Below are 23583 nucleotides of genomic sequence, written 5' to 3'. Positions count from 1 at the left end.
ATATATAATGGTGCAGAGCATTATTATTGGTTTTTACATAGGAAATTGCAGTATCTCCATCTCCTGACTTTTAGGGCCCTGAAAAGTTCTCTAATCGTATCCCGAAAACACCACTGAAGCTGCACCTTCAGGTTAGAGAGTCTTGTAGTTGTTATCTGTGAAAACCCTTATAGAAGAGATACTGAACCAAACTTCCTATTTCCCTTTACATTTGCATGTGCAGTCTTCAGGTAAATGAAGAGTTTATTAGTTGCTTATGTTCTTGTTGTCATTGTTTTAGTTCATTATATTAGCTTTATAGCCCTTACAATGTCCAATACTCCCATAGAATGGAGTCTCAATATTAGGCCTTGTAGCCTCTAATGAAAATACAATAAAAGTAATTCCTTGATAGTCTGATTTTTGCTAGTGTAAGTGTCTGAAATATCTAGATGACAGTGATGTATATTACACACAGTGGTTTGCTGCTTGTTTGTTACTCACACTGTGAAGGTTCCTTCTTTTCTCCTCCTTTCAGTCTTTAATGTGTAATCTGCCTATATTTAATACCTGCTTAGATCCTGATGTGCAGTTATTTATCAGGGATGGTAGTTCTGCCTGCTTTAATCTTATTCTTTCATGAAGATTTCAGGCACTTTAATGAGCCAGAGATTTCCGAGGTAGGCCGAAGCCTGGGATTTTCCTGAAAATCCTCTGGAACTCCTTTCTGGGTAGATCGAAATTTGCCTCAAACTCAGCCAAATTTCAGCCAGTGGTCCCTTGTAGTGAGTAAATACTGCTCCAAAGTTTTATTCTGGGAATCAGCTCCTAAATAGTGCTTTTTAGGGCTAATAAATGACAGGTTTTAACTAGAGCTCAGTTAAATTGTGACTGTCTAGGCTGCTGGCTAGCTCCTCCTCCCCTAATTATTTTTTTGAATACAGCTTCTATAATTAACTAATATTAGCTAGCCATTGCATATACTTTTCTTTTGTAATTAACTTTTTTCAAAACACTTAATTGCAATCATAAATTGACAGTCAGTTGTCCATATTTAAGTTGTGTACAAGTTTCATAATAAAAATAGAGCATGCAATTTTAAGCAACTTTCTAATTTACTCCTATTAGCAATTGTATTAATTCTCTTGCTACCTTTAGTTAAAAAGCAGAAATGTAAAGCTTAAGATTCGGCCCATTTTTGGTTGAGAGCCTGGGTTATGCTTGCTAATTGGTTTGCTAAATGTAGCCACCAATAAGCATTGCTATCCAGGGTGCTGAACCTAAAATGGGCTGTCTCCTAAGCTTTAAATTCCTGCTTTTTAAATAAAGATAGCAAGAAAACGAAGACAAATTGATAGTAGGAATAAATTAGAAAGTTGCTTAAAATTGCAGTCTCTATCTGAATTAAAGAAAATAATTTGGGTTTAGTATCCCTTTAAGCAATGTTTTTAATTTTATAGTAAAAAAAAGTTTGTGTTTATTAAAATTCAAACTTTTACATACTTGAATATGTGACTTTTAATTAGCTATCATGTTTTACTTTTGCTCTGGCTGAGCAACTTTGCTTTTTTAAAGGTTTTTGATAAAAAAAAAACACCTGGAAACATCTGCAATATACATGTTTCTATATATCTTTTCAGTTGTTTTCCATGTCTTTATTTAGATATTGCTTACTTATAAAATCCATTTTAGTAAAACTAAACAAATGGAAATGAAAAGTTAGGTGCTGCAGGTGTTTGTGAGAAATGTTCTCAGACTGGTTTGAGGCCTAGTTTCCCCCCAAAAAGCTACTGTTTGGACATAGAGATGTTTTCGGATTATGGGTTGTGGCACAAGAACACCCTATGGGAGTTAGTAAAAGGCCTGCCAAAGGTGTTGTGGGGACCAGTCCCTAGCCTTCTCCTGTTGGTTTAATATTATATATATATTTACAGTAGATCATCTGCTGTCATATATGGAAACTGGATTGGCTATCTAATGGAAGCAGTTCTTTCTGCTTATGGTATGTCCAGTAGTACGGGTGACTCTCATATGGGTACCTTATGTCACCCTATGTAGACTTTGAGGTGCATTAAGTAATTTTTTTTTCATGCATTCGCTTGATTGTGCATTTTGTTTTTTTGTTGTGTTGGCTTGATTTTGCTCGTCGGTTCTTTTCACGTTTAGGCTTGATTGTGCGCTCCTTTTTTTTCACACGTCCGTGTGATTGCACATGTCAGGATTTTTGCCCGTTGGTTATTCACGATTGCTGCAGAAGGTGTGCTATTTGACATTTACGCGTCATTTGTTTTGTGTGCTTCATTTTTTGCATTCTCAGTCACTTGTGCGCATCTGTATGTTTAGCCTTAGTTAGTGCTCATTCTCATTCCTGTTAATCTCTTTTCACTAGGGAGCATACTGATCATGTCCCATCTTCTGTTAATACTAGTACCTCAGAAGCTAGATCCTTTAAACACTTCCCTACTAATATTAAGTGAATTTTTTGCAAACTGGTTGATGTAATTCCCCCTGCTTAGCTTTGCAAACCATGTACGGTTTGTCATATGCATTCAATTCAGTCTAATGCTGCTCTTGCTTCTAAGGGTATCTGTCCTCCCTCTCTTTGTTCTATTCAGGGAGTTCTTCAGATTTTGCTGAAGGATGTAAAGATTTTGTACACTCTACTATATCTGAGATGTTGACGACCATACCTCCTCCAAGTAAGTGTAAGAAGGCTGTTACTGATAATCCCTCTATTAGCTTATCTGATTTAAGTAAGTCTAAGTCTGTTAAGCTGAATGTTCCAGGCCATGGTGATAAATCCTCTGTGGGTAAAGTGTTTTCAGATGATCAAGAGTCAGGGTCTGATATTTAACAAAACCTTGCTGGAAATCAGAGAAATCAAGCAAAATCTTTGCAATTTTTTTTTTTAGACCTTGTATTATAATGTAGGAGTTTCTGTCACATTAAGAAGGCTACATAACAACATAAACAGTTCTCAAGATAAAATTTATGTCTAAATTTTTTTAGGGGCTCGCTGTACTGACGAGACTTCTTATATCATCTCACCTGAGCATTGAGGTTTTGAATATCAGGCCCTTAGTCTCTGATCAGGAAACTAAATCTTCCTCTTTTTGTTTAAGCTTAAACACCTTCCATCTCTTTTAAGAGAACAAGATTTTAGGATTCTAAGATTCCCATGGATAAGTCTGTTAAACTGCTATCTATGAGATAATTTCTAGAGAGGGGTCCAAGCCTGGTATCCCTTTTAATACTGCTCAAAGATTTCAAAGGCTATATCCTTTGCCTGCTTTTAATTTAGAACTTTAGGAAACTATATCTCAGGCACAAATCCCTTCCTCCAGTGAGGTGCTCTTCATCTCAAAGTCTTCAGTCAGATTGTAGACCTGTGTGGTATTCTGGAAGTAGATTTGATGTCTTCTCATTTTAACAACAAGCTCTCGAGATACTTTGCTAGGTCCAGGAAACCTCAAGCAGAGTTTGTGGATGCTCTAGTAGCTCCTTTGTTGTTTCATCTGGCCTTAATCAGGATCAAGCAGGAGGTATCATCAGTAATCCTGATAGCTCCAGCTTGGCTTTAAAGGACTTGGTTTGTGGATCTGGTGCAGATGTTGTCTTTTGTGGCCTCTTCCACTGCATCACGATTTCTGTTTCAAAGTTCATTTTGAACTTGAGATGGCTTGGAGATTAATTGCTTATTTTTAACGGAGAGAGGTTTTCCTGATTCTGTCATTGAAACATTGTTTTAGGCCTGTAAACTTGTGACAAGGAAAATTTATCACAAGGTTTGGAAGGCTTTTATTTCCTGGTGTGTTGAACAGGGGTTCAGTTGGCACTCTTCAATTTCTCCCGGATAGTTTGGATAATGATTTATCTGCTAGTTTTAAAGGGCCAGATCTCAGCTCTTTCCCTCTTGTATCACAAGAAGATTGCTAAATATACGGAAATTCCTAATTTTGTCCAGGCCTAAATCCGGATTAAACCTGTGATTAAACCAATATCTCTTCCATGGAATCTTAATTTGGTTTTAAGAGTTTTGCAGGTTCCTTCCTTTGAAGCAATGCATGATTTGTCCTGGAAGGTCTTGTTTCTTTTGGCTATTTCTTCTGATGTTTTAAACCTTAAACCTGTGATTAAACCAATTTCTCTTCCATGGAATCTTAATTTGGTTTTAAGAGTTTTGCTGGTTCCTCCCTTTGAAGCAATGCATGATTTGTCCTGGAACATCTTGTTTCTTTTGGCTATTTCTTTTGATGTTTTTCATCAAGATAAGGCAGTTTTAAGAACTAAGTTTTATTTTTTGCTAAAGTTGATTTCTTCTGACAAAATCAATCATGAGATTGTTATTCCCTCTTATTGTCCTAAGGAAAAGCTTCTCCATAATTTGGATGTGGTCAGAGCTTTGAAGTTCTATTTGCAGGCCACTAGTGATTTTAGTCAATCTTCTAGCTTGTTTACAAAAACAAGAAAACAGGGAAGCACAACACGCATCTGAGTGTAGATGATAAGTACAAATGTATTAAATAGCCCCTTCCCAGAGTGCAACTTACAGAATAAACATATAGACCTTACACATCAGTTGTATACAACTATGTAGCTTGCTTCGGCATCTGACGTATCACTTGTCCGCCTCCTTCTAAATGCTCCCAGCTGATCCAATTGTCAGTGTACTTTACACGCTGTTTCTATGACAGGTCTTAGTATGTGGGATATCGCAAGTCCAGAAGGGTGCAAAGCTGCATATAATGTATTACATATACAACCGCCAAACAGTAATAAATATGAAGTAAAAGTAAAGCACGGTTTCTCAGCTCATCCAAGTACTCACATAATTGTGAACCCGGTAGCCTCACTGAAACCTGTTTAAAAGCAACAAACTCAACGTACATTTCGTTTCTAACTAGAAACATGTTCAAGAGTGTTGAGCCTTATGGGAAATGCTCCTTAAATAGGCTGTTGTATAAACACATGATCTGTTGTATAAACACATGATCTGTTAACCCTTTCCTCGAAATCTTCCATATTAAAAGTAAAGCCATTTTCCCTTTCTAGCTTCTATACGAATTTTAAAAGTATTTAATTTAAAACCCTTACTGATACATAAATTAATTGCAACTTATAAAACTTATGTTAAAATAATAACCATATAAAACATTCAATATATTAAAATGTTACTATATCAAACAATTTAGATAAAAAACATATATATTACACAATAAAAGTCATTATATCCTACAGTTGATAACCCAAATTTGATGTCTACTTATCCATTATGGGGTATAGCCCTATATAGAATATTAGTAAAAAAATTCCTATATTGCAAAAAAGATAAATATTAAACTAAAAATGATTGGATATCTAGATCCACATTTAACCCTTTTGGTTGTAGGCAGTCTAGTTCTTTTATCTAGAATGTCTCCCTTTGCCTAAGTTTCAGGAGTCTATTAGTATCCCAGATGTTAGGAGGTATCCACTCAATTACTTTGATCTCCAAATCTTTTTTATCATTGTTATGAGCAATTTTAAAATGTACAGGCACACTATGATTGTCTAGATTATTTTCTATGTTTGTCAAATGTTCTTTAAATCTGTATTTGACCTTTCTTTTCGTGCGCCCTATATAGATAAGATTGCGTTTGCATTTCAGCTGATACACCACATATGTACTCAAACATGTATATCTACTTTTGACCTGGAATTCTTTCGAATTATCTGAACTAAAAAACTTATTTCCTGGCTTTAGGTGAGGGCACATAACACAGTTTGTCATTGTTAGATCCCCCCCTTGTACTAATTTTGTTTCCATTTCTTTCCTCCCTCTTAACTTAGTAGGAGCAAGCATGCTCTTAAGATCTCTATTTTCTTAAGAAAAATAGAGATCTTAAGAGCATGCTTGAGTGTAAAAAGAAAGGTTATGTGGGACTAGCTGCTCTGCTCTTTTTTTTTGTGAGGGCATTCATTTTAGTAAGAATTGTACTTCCAGGTGCTTACAGAGTAGAGTGCTTCATTGGGAATATGTTACAGCAGTTGAGGGAGCCATTAAGGAGAGAGGGGCAAAGATTAAAACTAAACCCCTCCCATTTTCGCCAGACATGTTTAGTTTCACTTTTATTTTCCGTACTTCTGTTGCCTCACACAGCCAAGCTCCATGCTGATGTATAGCAGACACTTATTGTTGAGGAATGAAAGCTTCAGAACAACAGGTTAGGACTGTACAAGGCTTCTAATGCTGCCTAGAATAACAACATAACAAGCAGAGCACTTTAACCCTTGGCTACCAGAGAGGGTTGCAGTGTATTCACTTATGTGCTGTAGGGCATTTTGATAGCCAAGGTGTTAAATTCTGCTTCAGGATGAATGTTTTTGTTCTATAAAGGCCTTGGAGGTGAGGAGGTTATGTGGGACTAGTTGCTCTGCTCTTTATTACAAGCTTCCACTTGTGATTTACAGCCTTTAAGGCACTTTGACAACAAAGTTTGTAGACTGTAAGGCTGTAAAATGTGTATGTGTGTAAACCACTCACATGGCATATTTGTTTGTATGTATGTATGTATATGTATGTATGTGTGTGTATATATATATATATATATATATATATATACACATACACACACATCACATTAAAAAGTGTTAATCATGCTAGGCTGCTTCCTCTACCACTCATTAATCTTAACATAGTTAACTGATTCTTTATTTGTAATTGTGCTTATAATTGTATGCCATTTATAACAAGGGAGAGGAGGGAGAGTTGTGCACCTTATTTGGGATATTGCAATAATTCATGCGAGGGCTCATAACTGCTCTATCCCCTAAAAGTGTATCTCTTTTACTTTTATATCCCCTTATGCCTTTGACTAGTACTGATCCTATATTTTATTTGGCATTATTATATCTTAAGGACCAAGTGTGGCCACATATGTGACTACACAACTATATGACTCATGGGGGGTTAGCCTATTATCCATCCCAATAAGATATGCCCATTCTGAAATGGATGACCCAGAATGGTATGCAAATTTGATTTCTTTATCTCTTATTGATGTTAGCATACTTTATTAATACATTTTGGGTTATTGTGTTTAAAAATGTGTCTTTTAATATTAGAAAGCAGAGAGGATGTTGTACCCTACTGGGGATTCTGTAATACTACTTTTATATGTTTCTAGATCTCATCCTGTTGACAGTATCTCATATAAAAGCCCATTTCCCCTCTATTCTTTAAAACGCCTCTCCCTTAATATTACAGTCCCTTTATATCTTCAGCAAGTACTGTATTGATAATCTGTTTATTTATCTTTTTGGTTCACTTAGATATTACTTTATCTTCCATTTATCTTTTATTAACTTAAGCGGTGCTTACCCACTGATAATTTGCTTATAACCCCCTGGTGTGATTGGAGACTTTGGGGTCGTTGCTATGGCTAATATAACTTATCTACATACCCTATTTCAAAAGGTCCACATGAGACTGGCTAATTAGTCATCTGTAAAAGTTATTATCTATATAAACCCGAGGTTTCAGAAGCTTATTCTGCGCCATGTATTTCTACTCTTATTTGTTATATCACTTACTTGCCATGGTATTGTGTTCTATGAAGAATGTACCATTTATTTCTGTATATATACATTTATGCAAAACCACAATAAAAAAAAAAATTCATAAAAAAAAAAATAAAAAATAAAAAATGTGACAACTTGACTGTAGAACGTGTATAAATGGTACGTTGTAGTTGACAGAATTCCCAATCTTCCTCTGTTGGCTAAGTCTGAAAACCTGTTTTGTTACTCAGATTTTGAACCAACTTTCAATATGTCAAAGCTTCTCTGAGAACTCCTATATATGATACTCGGCTGCTAGCGAATAATGCTGCCCTGGAAGAAGTGAAATAGTATAAAACATATCCTTTATTGATAGGCAACTTTAAAAGCAAATGCAGGTATACTTACTACAGTTATTGAATGTGTTCCCTAACGCATTTCACTCTCACTTCCCACACATTGGTGCTCTTTGTTAACATATTATATAAAAATAAGACGTGGACATGGAAAGAATTTCTTCTAAATTAGGCTACAGACATTTTCAAAGGAATAGCTGTTTTAAAACACCATTAACATCTTTACTTTCAAGGTGATGTTTCTCTTGCAGGCAAAAATGATTTATCTTTCTATTAATATGTGGTATGTGTTTGGTCATCTCACCTACATTTTTTGTGAACTTTGTGCCAGAATTTAGAATAAATGAAGAAATGGACCATGTGTACAGCAAAATATTTATTTAATAAGAAAAAAAAATGACTACAAAGGTGCATCTTAAAAAGGGCCTTTGTTCTTTACATTCCCAAATCAGACCAGAGATAGCAGACACCCAGTATTTTACTATGTCAATGTAGATAATAGAAAATGAATATTGCAATAAAGGCTTTGTTATTATCAAACTTTTTCTAAGTTGAATTAAACAAAAATGAGTTAAAATCAGTCCCAGCATCTTTAGATTTTAAGTTATGCTGTTTAATTATGTATGCAAATATAGTCTAAACTTGGTCAGCAATCTTTTTGTTTTGATAGGTGGTAAACAAAAGTATCTAAATAATATTTTCAGCAAGAAATATTACATGATCTTGCTGATAAATGTAACACTTTTGCTTTATATATTTGGCTCATAAATTAAATTCCATTTTTTCACTGTTTAATTTGAGTTGGTTTCTGATTTGAAATGAAATGCACGCTATGTAATTTTTTATTAGCCTATCCTAATTTGCAGAATTCTATCAATAATCATTTGAATCTACTGGGGCTGAGGTATAATCCTCTAAGCAAAGCAGATAATCTTGAATCACAGTCAATTTTCTGCATTGAACCTTAAAAAATTGCAATTTGCAGTAGTTTTTCTATTTTATAGCAAAGAAACTGTCAGAGAAAAAAAAACCTTACAATTTGATGATTTTAGTAGGACATTAAGAGTTATTTTGCAGTGAGCATACATTTATTTTTCTCAGAGGGCAAAGCATAAATAACAGAAAACTAATTATGTGGCTTTAGTATCCACAAACCAAACATTTTAAGCACTTTTCTTGAGTGTTGAACATTTATTGACCTGAATGTACTGATAGTATAAAGAGGATGTTAACATTATATGTTAATAAATGCATTCTGTTTTTAGCTCTGCAGCTGATAATGAGGAAGAGGTTTTTGATATTCAAGATGAGACAAATACAGAAAGTTATCAAGCAGTTAGTAAACGAAGGAAGGACGAAGCTATCATTTTGTTGGTGGCTTATGGTTTCTTTGCTGTTACCTGGTCTATTGGTGGAATTCTTAGTTCGGAATCAAAACAGTGGTGAGTTTACTATTTTAAACAGCAATTTCCCAGATTCTATTCTGGTTATTACAGTTTTTGTTTCTTACAAATAGGAATGATTAAAAATCAAGAACAAAGTAAAAATTATTTAGCCAGAACTCTAAGGAATTTTATAAAATTATTCTATAAAATGGGGTGACTCCAATTTTATTCAGAGGAACATTAAACATTTTTTTCAATGCATCAGAAAGTACACTCATTTCAAATAATCTACATGCAAAATGTATATATTAAAACATCTTAAACTGTTATTTAGCGGCTTGTTACTTTATTTTGATTTAGCTCTTATAGACTTTGATTGGAAGAGTTTATCCGTTTAACAACAAAAAAAAAAAATTCATCCAGTCGATTAAGAAGTAGATTACAAGTGGAGCACTATTTAGCATTCCTGCTTGTGCGCTCAAATAAGTTGAAAGAAAAAAGTTTGCACGCGAGTGTAAAGCCACCGCACACAAAAAATAATATACATATACATATTTAGACATGTATATGTATGTATCTCTATGTTAAAGCCCTTTATCTGCCTTTTTTTCTCTAACACCTGAGACCTCATATCTTTGAGCCCCTATAACTTTTTAATGTATTTTTTTATAATTATTATCACACAGTGTTATTATGACTGTAACTGTACTTTTGAATGCATTTTTGATGTGCCACTATTTTGTCTTGTGTAACAGTTGACCAAAGCTCTGAAGTCACACTAACCTGAAGCCTGTTAAATTCTATTGTGCTCAAGCAAAAAATTTGCTTTCAACAAATAAAACGCACGCTATTTCCGATTCATGCAAAGAGCCGCAATCTACCACTAATTACTCACGCTCTACTCTCGTAATCTAGCCCTAAACGTGGTATAAAGGCTAAATGCTAATAGTAGAGTAGGAGTCATTGTAGCTTTATAAGGCTTCTACTGACAGTTGTCCCATTTACTTGTTTGAGTTTTCTTTTGCTAAAATCACATAAAAAGTAAAGCTAACATTTACTCTTTTTAAAGGGACACAAACTCATTTTTTTTCTTTCCTGATTCAGATAGAATATTTAATTTTAAAAAATCCAACTTCTATTATCAAATTTGCTTCATTATCTTCGTATCCTTTGTAGAGAAGCATACATAGGCAGGCTCAGGAGCAGCAACGCTTTGCTGGGAGCTAGCTGTTGACTGTTGGCTACACATATATGCTTCTTGTCATTGGCTGACCCTGTGTGTTCAGCTAGCTCCCAGTAGTGCATTGCTGCACTTTCAACAAAAGCAAAAGAGAACAAAGCACATTTAATTATAGCAGTAAATTGAAAAATTGTTTAAAATGATATGCTGTATCTGAAACAGCAAAGTTTTTTTTAAAACCATATGCGATTTATTAGGTGTCCTTTAAACAGTTTTTAGTTCACTTGTATTGAAAGGAGGAGGGCTGCTTAAATGATCATATGGTGTAAATATGTTCATCTTTACATGAGAACAAAACAAAGGAGACAAAAAAAACATACGGCTAGATTTAGAGTTTGGCGGCCAAAGGGGTGCGTTAGCTACGCGTGCTTTTTTTCCCCTGCACCTTTTAAATACCGCTGGTATTTAGAGTTCACAGAATGGCTGCGTTTTCAGTGCGTTAGGCTCCAAAAAGGGAGCGCAGAGCATAATTTAACGCCACTGCAACTCTAGATACCAGCGGTGCTTACGGACGGGGCCAGCTTCAAAAACGTGCTCGTGCACGATTCCCCCATAGAAAACAATGGGGCCATTTGAGCTGAAAAAAAACCTAACACCTGCAAAAAAGTTCAGCTCCTAACGCAGCCCCATTGTTTTCTATGGGGAAACACTTCCTAAGTCTGCACCTAACACCCTAACATGAACCCCGAGTCTAAACACCCCTAACCTTACACTTATTAACCCCTAATCTGCCGCCCCCGCTATTGCTGACACCTGCATATTTTTTTTAACCCCTAATCTGCCGCTTCGTAAACCGCCGCTACCTACATTATCCCTGTGTACCCCTAATCTGCTGCCCCTAACACCGCCGACCCCTATATTATATTTATTAACCCCTAATCTGCCCCCCACAATGTCGCCTCCACCTGCCTACACTTATTAACCCCTAATCTGCCGAGCGGACCACACCGCTACTATAATAAAGTTATTAACCCCTAATCCGCCTCAATAACCCTATAATAAATAGTATTAACCCCTAATCTGCCCTCCCTAACATCGCCGACACCTAACTTCAATTATTAACCCCTAATCTGCCGACCGAATCTCGCCGCTACTGTAATAAATGGATTAACCCTTAAAGCTAAGTCTAACCCTAACACTAACACCCCCCTAAGTTAAATATAATTTTTATCTAACTAAATAAATTAACTCTTATTAAATAAATTATTCCTAATTAAAGCTAAATACTTAGCTGTAAAATAAACCCTAATATAGCTACAAAATAAATTATAATTATATTGTAGCTATTTTAGGATTAATATTTATTTTACAGGTAACTTTGCAATTTTTTTAACCAGGTACAATAGCTATTAAATAGTTAATAACTATTTAATAGCTACCTAGTTAAAATAATTACAAAATTACCTGTAAAATAAATCCTAACCTAAATTACAATTAAACCTAACACTACACTATCAATAAATTAATTAAATAAAATACCTCCAATTACCTACAATTAAACCTAACACTACACTATCAATAAATTAATTAAATACAATACCTACAAATAAATACATTTAAATAAACTAACTAAAGTACAAAAAATAAAAAAAATCTAAGTTAAGAAAAATTAAAAAATATTTACAAACATAAGAAAAATATTACAACAATTTTAAACTAATTACACCTACTCTAAGCCCCCTAATAAAATAACAAAGCCCACCAAAATAAAAAAATGCCCTACCCTATTCTAAATTAAAAAAGTTCAAAGCTCTTTTACCTTACCAGCCCTTAAAAGGACCTTTTGTGGGGCATGCCCCAAAGAATTCAGCTCTTTTGCCTGTAAAAAAATCCACATACAATACCCCCCCCCCAACATTAAAACCCACCACCCACATACCCCTAATCTAAACCAAACCCCCCTTAAATAAACCTAACACTAAGCCCCTGAAGCTCTTCCTACCTTGTCTTCACCATGCCAGGTATCACCGATCGGTCCTGGCTCCAAAATCTTCATCTAAGCCCAAGCGGGGGCTGGCGATCCATAATCCGGCGGCTGAAGAGGTCCAGAAGAGGCTCCAAAGTCTTCATCCTATCCGGGAAGAAGAGGCGATCCGGACCGGCAACCATCTTGATCCAAGCGGCATCTTCTATCTTCATCCGATGAGGAACGGCTCCATCTTGCAGACTTCCGACGCGGAACATCCTGCTGGCCCGACGGACTACCGACAAATGAAGGCTCCTTTAAGGGACGTCATCCAAGCCAATAGAATGCGAGCTCAATCTGATTGGCTGATTGGATCAGCCAATCGGATTGAACTTGATTCTGATTGGCTGATTCCATCAGCCAATCAGAATTTTCTTCCCTTAATTCTGATTGGCTGATAGAATCCTATCAGCCAATCGGAATTCAAGGGACGCCATCTTGGATGATGTCCCTAAAGGAGCCTTCATTCGTCGGTAGTCCGTCGGGCCAGCAGGATGTTCCGCGTCGGAGGTCTGCAAGATGGAGCTTTTCCTCATCAGATGAAGATAGAAGATGCCGCTTGGATCAAGATGGTTGCCGGTCCGGATCGCCTCTTCTTCCCGGATGGGATGAAGACTTTGGAGCCTCTTCTGGACCTCTTCAGCCGCCGGATTATGGATCGCCAGCCCCCGCTTGGGCTTGGATGAAGATTTCGGAGCCAGGACTGATCGGTGATACCTGGTATGGTGAAGACAAGGTAGGAATATCTTCAGGGGATTAGTGTTAGGTTTATTTAAGGGGGGGTTTGGTTAGATTAGGGGTATGTGGGTGGTGGGTTTTAATGTTGGGGGGGGTATTGTATGTGTTTTTTTACAGGCAAAAGAGCTGAATTCTTTGGGGCATGCCCCACAAAAGGTCCTTTTAAGGGCTGGCAAGGTAAAAGAGCTTTGAACTTTTTTAATTTAGAATAGGGTAGGGCATTTTTTTATTTTGGGGGGCTTTGTTATTTTATTAGGGGGCTTAGAGTAGGTGTAATTAGTTTAAAATTGTTGTAATATTTTTCTTATGTTTGTAAATATTTTTTTATTTTTTGTAACTTAGTTCTTTTTTATTTTTTGTACTTTAGTTAGTTTATTTAAATGTATTTATTTGTAGGTATTGTATTTAATTCATTTATTGATAGTGTAGTGTTAGGTTTAATTGTAGGTAATTGGAGGTATTTTATTTAATTAATTTATTGATAGTGTAGTGTTAGGTTTAATTGTAACAGGTTAGGATTTATTTTACAGGTAATTTTGTAATTATTTTAGCTAGGTAGCTATTAAATAGTTATTAACTATTTAATAGCTATTGTACCTGGTTAAAATAATTACAAAGTAACCTGTAAAATAAATATTAATCCTAAAATAGCTACAATATAATTATAATTTATATTGTAGCTATATTAGGGTTTATTTTACAGGTAAGTATTTAGCTTTAAATAGGAATAATTTATTTAATAATAGTTAATTTATTTAGTTAGATTTAAATTATATTTAAGTTAGGGGGTGTTAGGGTTAGGGTTAGAATTAGCTTTAGAGGTTAAAAAATTTATTAGAGTAGCGGTGAGCTCCGATCGGCAGATTAGGGGTTAATACTTGAAGTTAGGTGTCGGCGATGTTAGGGAGGGCAGATTAGGGGTTAATACTATTTATTATAGGGTTATTGAGGCGGGAGTGAGGCGGATTAGGGGTTAATAACTTTATTATAGTAGCGGTGCGGTCCGCTCGGCAGATTAGGGGTTAATAAGTGTAGGCAGGTGGAGGCAACATTGAGGGGGGCAGATTAGGGGTTAATAAATATAATATAGGGGTCGGCGGTGTTAGGGGCAGCAGATTAGGGGTACATAAGTGTAACGTACCTTGCGGCAGCGTGCGGACGGCAGATTAGGGGTTAAAAAATTTAATAGAGTGGCGGCGATGTGGGGGGCCTCGGTTTAGGGGTACATAGGTAGTTTATGGGTGTTAGTGTACTTTAGAACACAGTAGTTAAGAGCTTTATAAACCGGCGTTAGCCCAGAAAGCTCTTAACTACTGACTTTTTTCTGCGGCTGGAGTTTTGTTGTTAGATTTCTAACGCTCACTTCAGCCACGACTCTAGATAGGATACGCAATTGACGTAATGGGATCTGCGGTATGGAAAAGTCGCGGCTGGAAAGTGAGCGTTAGACCCTTTAATGACTGGCTCCAAATACCAGCGTTAGGAGCCTCTAAATCTAGGCCATAGTTTTTACTCTACTGACCAGAAAGGGAAACTTAGAGAGATCAGGTAAGCAAATATGTAGGCTAGAAGCACTTTTATATGATCAAGAGTTATGTATTTAAGATCAACAGTAATGCTTACTAGAACAGCTGATATTTAATTTTCTTAAATGGTTGAACTTGTCATAATATCAGGATTACCTTAATGACTGAGAGCATCAAGCAAGAAAGAGGGGGCTGTGGAGTGTTTTGGTAATTTTATGGCAAACATATTACAGCTGATTGGTCCATCTGTAGCATATTTTCCAGACTAGCCTTCTTATTGGTTACAGGTTTTTGCTCTTTCCTGTCCACTCTTTTTTAATTTTGTCAAGTATTCTATATATTTTCCTGTTAGTAGTAAAAGAAAGTTTTGCAATAAAATATATATATTTTTTAATAATACAATTTAGCTTCCAAAGCTTCTCTTGTAGTAACCATATGCAAATGATGTTATGCATTACTGATTACTCTGCAAAATATTTGTCTGTGTTTCCAAAATGTCTGAAAAGTGTAAATGTATTTATTTCATGGAATAGCCTTATGCCTATCCAAGTCCCCTATATTGTTTGTCCTTCCTACCTCTAATGGACTTTTATTCCATAAATCAAATTACTTTAGAACCTACTACCCTTCATCTTAAGATAATAACCCCTTGTTATGGAAATGTTATTTTAATATATCAAAATATATGAAAATGTATTTGCTTTAACATAACTTCAGAGTAATTAGTGGTCACATAAACTTACAGAAATATAATTGCATTGCATGCCAGAATTGTTTTTCTCTCTTAACAAAAAATGTGTTTAACCTAATTACTGAATATCTAGTAACAAAAACTTTTCTTTACCAAATAAATCAAGGACAATAGTTGTTCTCTGATGAGGGCAAACTTTGTAAAAAGTCTTTCAACAAAAACCTTTACAAGCTCAAGTAATGGCTCATTTTAGTGCTGAAAGTGGAAAGTTATGATATGAAAGATTGTGTCCATCAACAGACCTACAAAACACTCAACACATGCACAATTTATCTCTTAAAAATACTGTGGTGTGGAAGGCCATAAAATGCGTAGTTACAGTGTTATAGCTTCTTATTCCATTGTGATGGAGTAAACAACACAAAAGCTTTTTCAAAGCCTATTTCAACAATCCATTAAATTGTTTTATGCGTGTAACTATTAGAAATACCATGCACACTGTCAGGCTGTCTTGCATTCAGATAGTGACATAAAACACATTTAGAAAGCATTAGCCCAAAAGCGCTTTCATACAAAAAATGCTAATAAGACAAATTCTATTCATTATCATATGAAATGTTTCTATCATAAGTGTCTACTTTGTCTGGGCTAAAAAAATGACATTTCAAGCCTTTTTTCTATTAAAAAAAATACCAATATTTATGGATTTATAGATGTATAAAAATAATGTTATTTATATTGATCTTGTAAACATTTTTGTTTTAATATTTAAGAATTTATGAGTAAGTCTAAACTGTGCTTATTTTAAAATACCTCTGATATGTCAAGAGTTCATTCTTCACTGCTCCTTAAAATTTGTCATTTTGCACTTTTTTCTGTTTATGTAATATTTTACATGGAGGTTTAGAGTGTATAGTAAGTAGCTGAATAGAAATCTATTCTTTAAGATATCTTGACAATGTATGTTTTCTGTTCCGATGATTTGCATTAGAAATATACACTGCCTGTCAAAAGTTTTAGAACACCTCCATTTTTCAATTGTTTATTGAAATGTAGGCAGTTTCATTTCTTAATGTACTTTGAAATTAAAGCTTAGAACAATTAATCAATTGGAGATAAAAAAAAAACAATCATGGAAACAAATGTAATGTAATTTTTTGCCTCAATAAAATAGCCACCTTTGGCTGATATAAAAGCCGAATGCACTTGTGACATTCTGTCTATAATGAAAATGAAATATTATTCTGTTATAGAAGTTCCCACAAATATATGTCACTTGTAGGTGTCTTTGCTTTGACCTTTCTGTTCAATTTAGCCCAAACCAGCTTGATAGGGTTTAAGTTTAGAGATTGTTTTGGCAGTTCCATGATTTGAAGCTTGTTGTGACATAGCCTGGATGGATGTTTTGGGTAATTATTTTGCTGTTGGATGAACCCTAAACCAACAAGACATATACAAGAGGCTATTGAACAGTGCTGCAAAATGGTTTGGTAGTCCTCTTCATTCAGGATGGCAATTCACTGACCCTGGATCCAACACGCTCAAAAGGTATATCATTGTGATTTAGAATTTGTTTATAGATATAAGGAAAACACACACAAAAATATAAGAAATAGTCTGGGAAAGTAAGGAGTCAAACACTAAATACAAATAGTTAGTGGACTATTAGATCAGGTTGATTTCTGTCTGCGGTCTCAGAGCAGGCGACAAGTTATAGAGCAGCGGTCTAAAGGCTTGCATGGAAACAGGGGCATCAAGCTCCATACGGCCCCTTAGTATGTATTAATTAATATTAATAGCGTTAATGCTGGTCCTGGATTAGATTTGCCTTGAAGTCAAATAATGTATAAAAAATCAAGACTAAAAGTATAAAATACATTTTGTTTTCAGCTTTAGTGACTTCTTAAAAAGTATATGTGACCAGGAATCCAACTATCCAAAGCCAAAAGGTCTCCAAATCCCAAGGGCATCACAACTACCCAAAGGACAGAGTATCTATGACATTGTGTACTTGCAGAAGATGTTTGTTTCATCATGGTGTACATGGAAAGATCTAATAACGCCTACAAACATTGAAGAATGTACTAAGGTAGGACATGCTTTGCTATATTAGTTGGTTTATACAAATATATAAAAAAAATAGTAGCAAATTAATTGATAACATTTTTCTTAATTTTTTTTTGTTCTTATCACTTTTTCTTATTAAATCCCACCATGATATCTCAGTTCATAGTAATATTATCAAATACTAAACATTGTATTATTCTAAATATTTACTATCTCTACTGTTTTATATTCATAAATGGAATTCTGATATGTTAAAATTGGATATACAGTGGTTCATACTATATTAGCTTCCGAGAAAAGTTGGTAAAAGAGATAATTCAGTATTTGCTTTAAATGTTTATTTGAATGATAACCAGACTACGGTTAATCAGCTCTGATGATGATATTCCTGTTATGGCTAAAGTGGTAAAGCAGCCTATTTTTTTTAATATACCACTGAAATTTTATTTTGTATATGTATCCTGGCTGCTGCATTGTCACAATTGCTGTCCAAGGTGAGGTACAAAATCCACTGACACGAAAAACAAACTGTTTTCTCACATGGAAGATGTTTTAAGGCCCGACTACAGGCTGTTACAAGTAACAAGAAGTAATTAATCAGGTTCAGCAATAAAATAACCACCAATCTGCAGCCACAGTGGTAGCTTCAGCAAGAATGCAATTGATTGCTGGCAGCACAACTTGATGCAGTAATGGAGGCACAAAAAAAGCCATAATTATGGTGATAAGTATAGTTGTTGCTGTTCAGATAATTCCCACGCAATATGGTAGTGCAAACAGCTGCCCCCAAAAACTCACAGGATGCATTGCCCCTTGAAGCCATATCAGGGATTATATAAATATGAAACAAAAACCTACTCCTTTTAGAAGACTAAAAGTTTGAACAGAACTAACTTTAAACCGGTATGCTAAACTGGTTGCCAGTCAAATAAATATTCAGTGAAAATATTGTAACTTCTTAACAACATTTTCTTTCATTGACGTATGTGTAGACTGCCCTAGAACTCTGGTGAGCACATCTTCTCTCTGTATAAACTAATCTAATTCCTAAAATAAGAATGTTTCCTAGGGTCACCCACCAATGATAGGTAGGCTGTGGCAATACTCTTTAATTGTTCTATTGCTTTCTGGCTTTTGTTTCGCTCTGAAAACCTTGGAGCAGCAGGAAAGGCAGAAACACCACTATAAAAATATCACTGCATTGCTGCCCTTCTCCATCCTATGTGGGGTAGAGGATGTTGTCTGTTCTACTAGAAATTTCTGAAAACTATTTTTTTTTAAATAATTAGATATTTTTCAATGGATTTTAACAAATATAGTATACAATCTTATTTCTAAAATACAGAGATTTTTTAAGGTTTAAAGTCTTATACTATATATATATATATATATATATATATATATATATATATATATATATATATATATATATATATATATATATATATATATATATATACACATATACATTAGATTGTTTATGCTGGTGAGGATTAAACTTTACAACATAGAAAAGAAAACCTGTTAACTTAGTTAATATTCTTACATTTTCTCTATGCAGTGAAAACATCTAAGATATTAGACAGCAATCACAATATGTGCAGAGATCAATTAAAAGCCATTGAGATGAGATATTGGATTTTCCAATCTTAATAGGATTCTGTCTGTAGCTGTAATATTATGTTTTGCACCAATAATTAAAGTTTCCTGAATTCACAGCTCTAGACAATTTCTTTACATCATTTTTAAACCTTAAATGAGACTTTTCTTTGCTAAATGTTTCAGAACCACACCACTGCATCTTTTATGAACTGCCAGTTTAGTCTCAATAAAAATATACTTTTGCTTGCTTAGCTTGTAAATACATTCAGGTATAAATCTATTCAATTAGCTGAATGTCATATATTTGGTAATATAAGAATTTCTATGAAAAAAACCCTTATGTTAGATTAAACCATGTTTGTAAGGGTAGCAATGAATTGCAGTACAATAGTTGCAGAACAGTTAAGGATCTTATAATAATAGCAAATAAACATATTCACTGTTACATGCTTGAAAATGATTGTAGTCCGATATGGAAGGAGGTAAGATTCACTGAATGCTAATTATGTTCTCTTTGTTTTTTTTTGTTTGTTTGTTTTTATCCTCATATGTTGTTTTCCGGTTTTCTTCAAAAGATGTCTGGTGAAAAGTCAATGCAAATGATGGTAAGTGTTACACATATTTTTATATGAAATAATGTTGCACATTTCTAATTTAAAATGATGCATGTTTTTTTTAATAACCATCTGACAAAAAATAATGTAAAAATACCAACAACAAAAAACTTTATTGTTGGTACAAATGTTTCTATGTATATATACAATAAACAAAGGTGTCCGCAGCATAAGCTTCCAAATTTTTTCTTTATTTAGGGAAGGATTCAAAAGGTACAAAATGAGCAGTAACGTTTCAGGTTATACACCCTTAGTCATACAATGTAATACTGTTCACAAACTCTCTATTTTGTAGCCACACAGGTTACTTAATTAACATACACCTGTAGGTGTTTAATCAATTATAATACATGTTAAGGCCAGGTAACCACTCACCTACCCCATCTAATGGTAAATCATGAGTACTACAAGCTCAATTTATTAACTAGAAAATATATACAAAAAAGCAGTTTAAAAACATTAAAGGGATACTAACCCCTCATTTTTTCTTTCATGATTCAGATAGAGCATGCAATTTTAAGCAACTTTCTAATTTACTCCTATTATCAATTTTTCTTTGTTCTCTTGTTATCTTGATTTGAAAAAGCAGTAATAAAAGGTCAGGAGCCGGCCCATTTTTTAGTTCAGCACCTTGGTAGAGCTGCTGATTGGTTTGCTACATTTAGCCACAAATCAGCAAGTTCTACCCATGTGCTGAACAAAAAATGGTCTGGCTCTAAAGCTTACAGTACTGCTTTTTCAAATCAAGATAACATGAGAACAAAGAAAAATTGATAATAGGAGTAAATCAGAAAGGTGCTTAAAATCTCATGCTCTATCTGAATCATGAAATAAAAAAAATTGGGTTTAGTGTCCCTTTAAGGAAAATACCTTTGTACACTGTACTGAATTGAATGAACTACATGAATACTTATACATCATTATCTTTATTCATTCCAAAAGGCCTCATTGAGTTAAGTGTAGATATCCAAAACAATTATTTTATTTTTAATAATAATTCGCTATTGCCCCCTCTTATAGGCAGTTTAATATGGTCAATGATCTGCCATCTTAATTGGCTGATAGAGTGCCCTGCTTCCAGGAAATGAGATGAAACAGGCGCATCTTTATTATTGCGCCTAATGTTGGATTTATGTTCATTCCTTGTGGCCTCTCCTAAATAAATCCTGGAACACTGGCACTTTATCAGATAAATCACATAACTTGAGTTACAAGTAAAGAAATCTCTAATATTATACAATTGACCAGTTCTAGGGTGTGCAAACTTATCTCCTTTAATTAAAGAATTACAATTAGAGCATCCCAAACAGGGATAGCAAACCAAATTTTTCTTGGTTATGTAGCCTGTTTCCATTTTAGACTAGCTACCTATATCAGCTTTTGTAAGAATATCTTTAATATTACAATTTATTTTGTATGCCATAATAGCTGGGTCTTTAAAGCAGGGTAGGTCTTTGTTGCAGTCTCTAAGTATGTGCCAATGTTTCTGTATGATTCTACTCAATTTCTTACTGTGGCTACCATACTTAGGGACAAACACCAAACAATCATCCTTATCTTGAATTTTTGTTTGTGAAAGCAGCTCAGATCTTTTAATTTAATTTACCTTAGTAATTTCTTGATTTAATAATTCCCCAGGGTATCCTCTGTCCAAAAATGTATTACCCATAGCATGCAGTCTGTCTGTAGTGTTTCCCTCCATATTAACAATCCTTTTTACCCTAATTAACTGACTCCTGGGTAAGGATTTCAAAAGATTAGGGGGTGGAAACTGCTGAAGTGTAAAAGATTAATTTTGTTAGTAGATTTAATATGTATATCACATTCTAAGCAGTTTTTGGCAGTATTCTTAACTACCTTGGTGTCTTAAAAGACTACAGAAACATGCCAGTTTAAAGTAAACTTTATACCATTTACTGCCTGATTTAGCTCTGTCACAAACTGCAACAGGGTATCTAGGTTACGCAAAAGATTGCAACCGCACTACACACGTGAATAGGGACTGCTAGTTTGTACCTACATTTAATTTTACAGTGGGTACTTGCTGGAGTGCTTATGCAAGAATCAATGATTCAGAAAAAAGTAGAGTCAGAAATGTGAGTTTCTGGCTCCAAGAGCAGATTGCATTTATTAGCACTTACTGTCCCCTACATTAGGTATCAAAAACCTTGAAAAGGAAGAAAATGTGGGTGGAGCAGCGTGTATCTATAATTAAAACCTAACTTTTATTTCAACACTTAAAAAAAGAAATAATAACATACAATTAAAAACACAAATTCGCGTAGAACTTAGAAATTGGGGTTAAATTGTACCCTTTATTTAGTATTTGGGTGGAGTAACGAAATGAAAGAGGGGTATCAGCGTTCAGATATTATAATACTGAAATACGGTTATCTGAAGAGCTGATATAAGTGTGGATTCTCTTCTATCTCTGACAACTACGTTACTGTATCAAATTATTGATGTGCATACGTATGGTGTTGCTCAGGGTATTATATTTCTCTGATAAGACTGAATAATGTACACCTCCTCTACTGGGCTTGTATATCAGATTGAGGAAATATAGTATCGTATTCAATTAAATTGATAAGAGAATAAACTTTTATGATTTAAGATTTAGGTGTTGTGTACACGTGCAGATGTAATTCTACTATATATGCTGGAATTCAAGTATTGAGAAAAAATGTATATATCTGGCTACAATGCGCTGTAGAGATAAATGCCTTTAGATAATGCTTAAATAGCAAATTTTATCTTAGTCCTTATAAGAGTAATAGGAGCATTCCCCTTATTTCTGGGGCATTGTGGTCTGTACACAAGCTGTTATATCTTTTCTCTTAATCTTGTTTAAGTAAATATATCTGCAGAATTAGATCATGCATATAAACACATACATACATATGCAGTTTGTTGTTTAACTCGTTGGTGCAGATACTTTGTATCAATAGTTGGTGATTATATAGGTTGATACTTGTGAACGATATCTTAATGTGGCAATGTAGCTTAGTTGTTATTGTGCTTCTTTTTCAACCTATTTTTTCTATTACATATGGATACTTGTGGAGTGTTGAAATTACAAACTTCAAACAGAGTAGTTATTGGTTGTATTTTTTGTAGAATCAAATCAATGTAGGGCTGATTACGCTTTCCCCTTAGTATATATATATATATATATATTGACTTTGACTTAATTACAGCTTTGTGTGATTCAATGTGTTATATATCTTTGTATATTTTTCTTGAATTTTCTTGGGAGTCACTACACTTGGCCTTATGTATTATTACTTTATTTACTGAAACTGTTGTATATGTTTGGTACATTCAGTAATATATCCTACTTGCTAGTGCAATATTTGTTCACAATATCATTTATAAATTCTTGTAGTTCGCTTGTATTATTTGGTAATACTGCTGACTGTGTAATACCGTAATGGTTTTATATATCTAGACCCTGATAGCTTGCTTAGATAATTTCACTCATTTTATAGAGCTCTTAATAATTATACTGTTGGTCCACTCAACAGTATAATTATTAAGAGCTCTATAAAATGAGTGAAATTATCTAAGCAAGCTATCAGGGTCTAGATATATAAAACCATTACGGTATTACACAGTCAGCAGTATTACCGAATAATACAAGCGAACTACAAGAATTTATAAATGATATTGTGAACAAATATTGCACTAGCAAGTAGGATATATTACTGAATGTACCAAACATATACAACAGTTTCAGTAAATAAAGTAATAATACATAAGGCCAAGTGTAGTGACTCCCAAGAAAATTCAAGAAAAATATACAAAGATATATAACACATTGAATCACACAAAGCTGTAATTAAGTCAAAGTCAATATATATATATATATATATACTAAGGG

General features: G+C 34.3%; 1 protein-coding gene across 1 annotated transcript in view; it reads left to right on the top strand.

The window, feature by feature from the left end:
* LOC128664413 (dynein axonemal heavy chain 3-like) overlaps positions 1–23583 on the top strand; it is a 2586207-nt gene that overhangs the window by 1225585 nt on the left and 1337039 nt on the right. Inside the window, exons 41-43 of the mRNA XM_053719244.1 lie at positions 4791–4799; positions 9140–9316; positions 17311–17509. Of these exons, the coding sequence (XP_053575219.1) occupies positions 4791–4799; positions 9140–9316; positions 17311–17509 (385 nt within the window). The remainder of the gene's footprint in view (positions 1–4790; positions 4800–9139; positions 9317–17310; positions 17510–23583) is intronic.

The sequence above is a fragment of the Bombina bombina genome, chromosome 6 (assembly GCF_027579735.1).
Source record: "Bombina bombina isolate aBomBom1 chromosome 6, aBomBom1.pri, whole genome shotgun sequence".
NCBI classification, from domain to species: Eukaryota; Metazoa; Chordata; class Amphibia; order Anura; family Bombinatoridae; genus Bombina; species Bombina bombina.
This window is presented reverse-complemented; position numbering and strand designations above follow the sequence as displayed.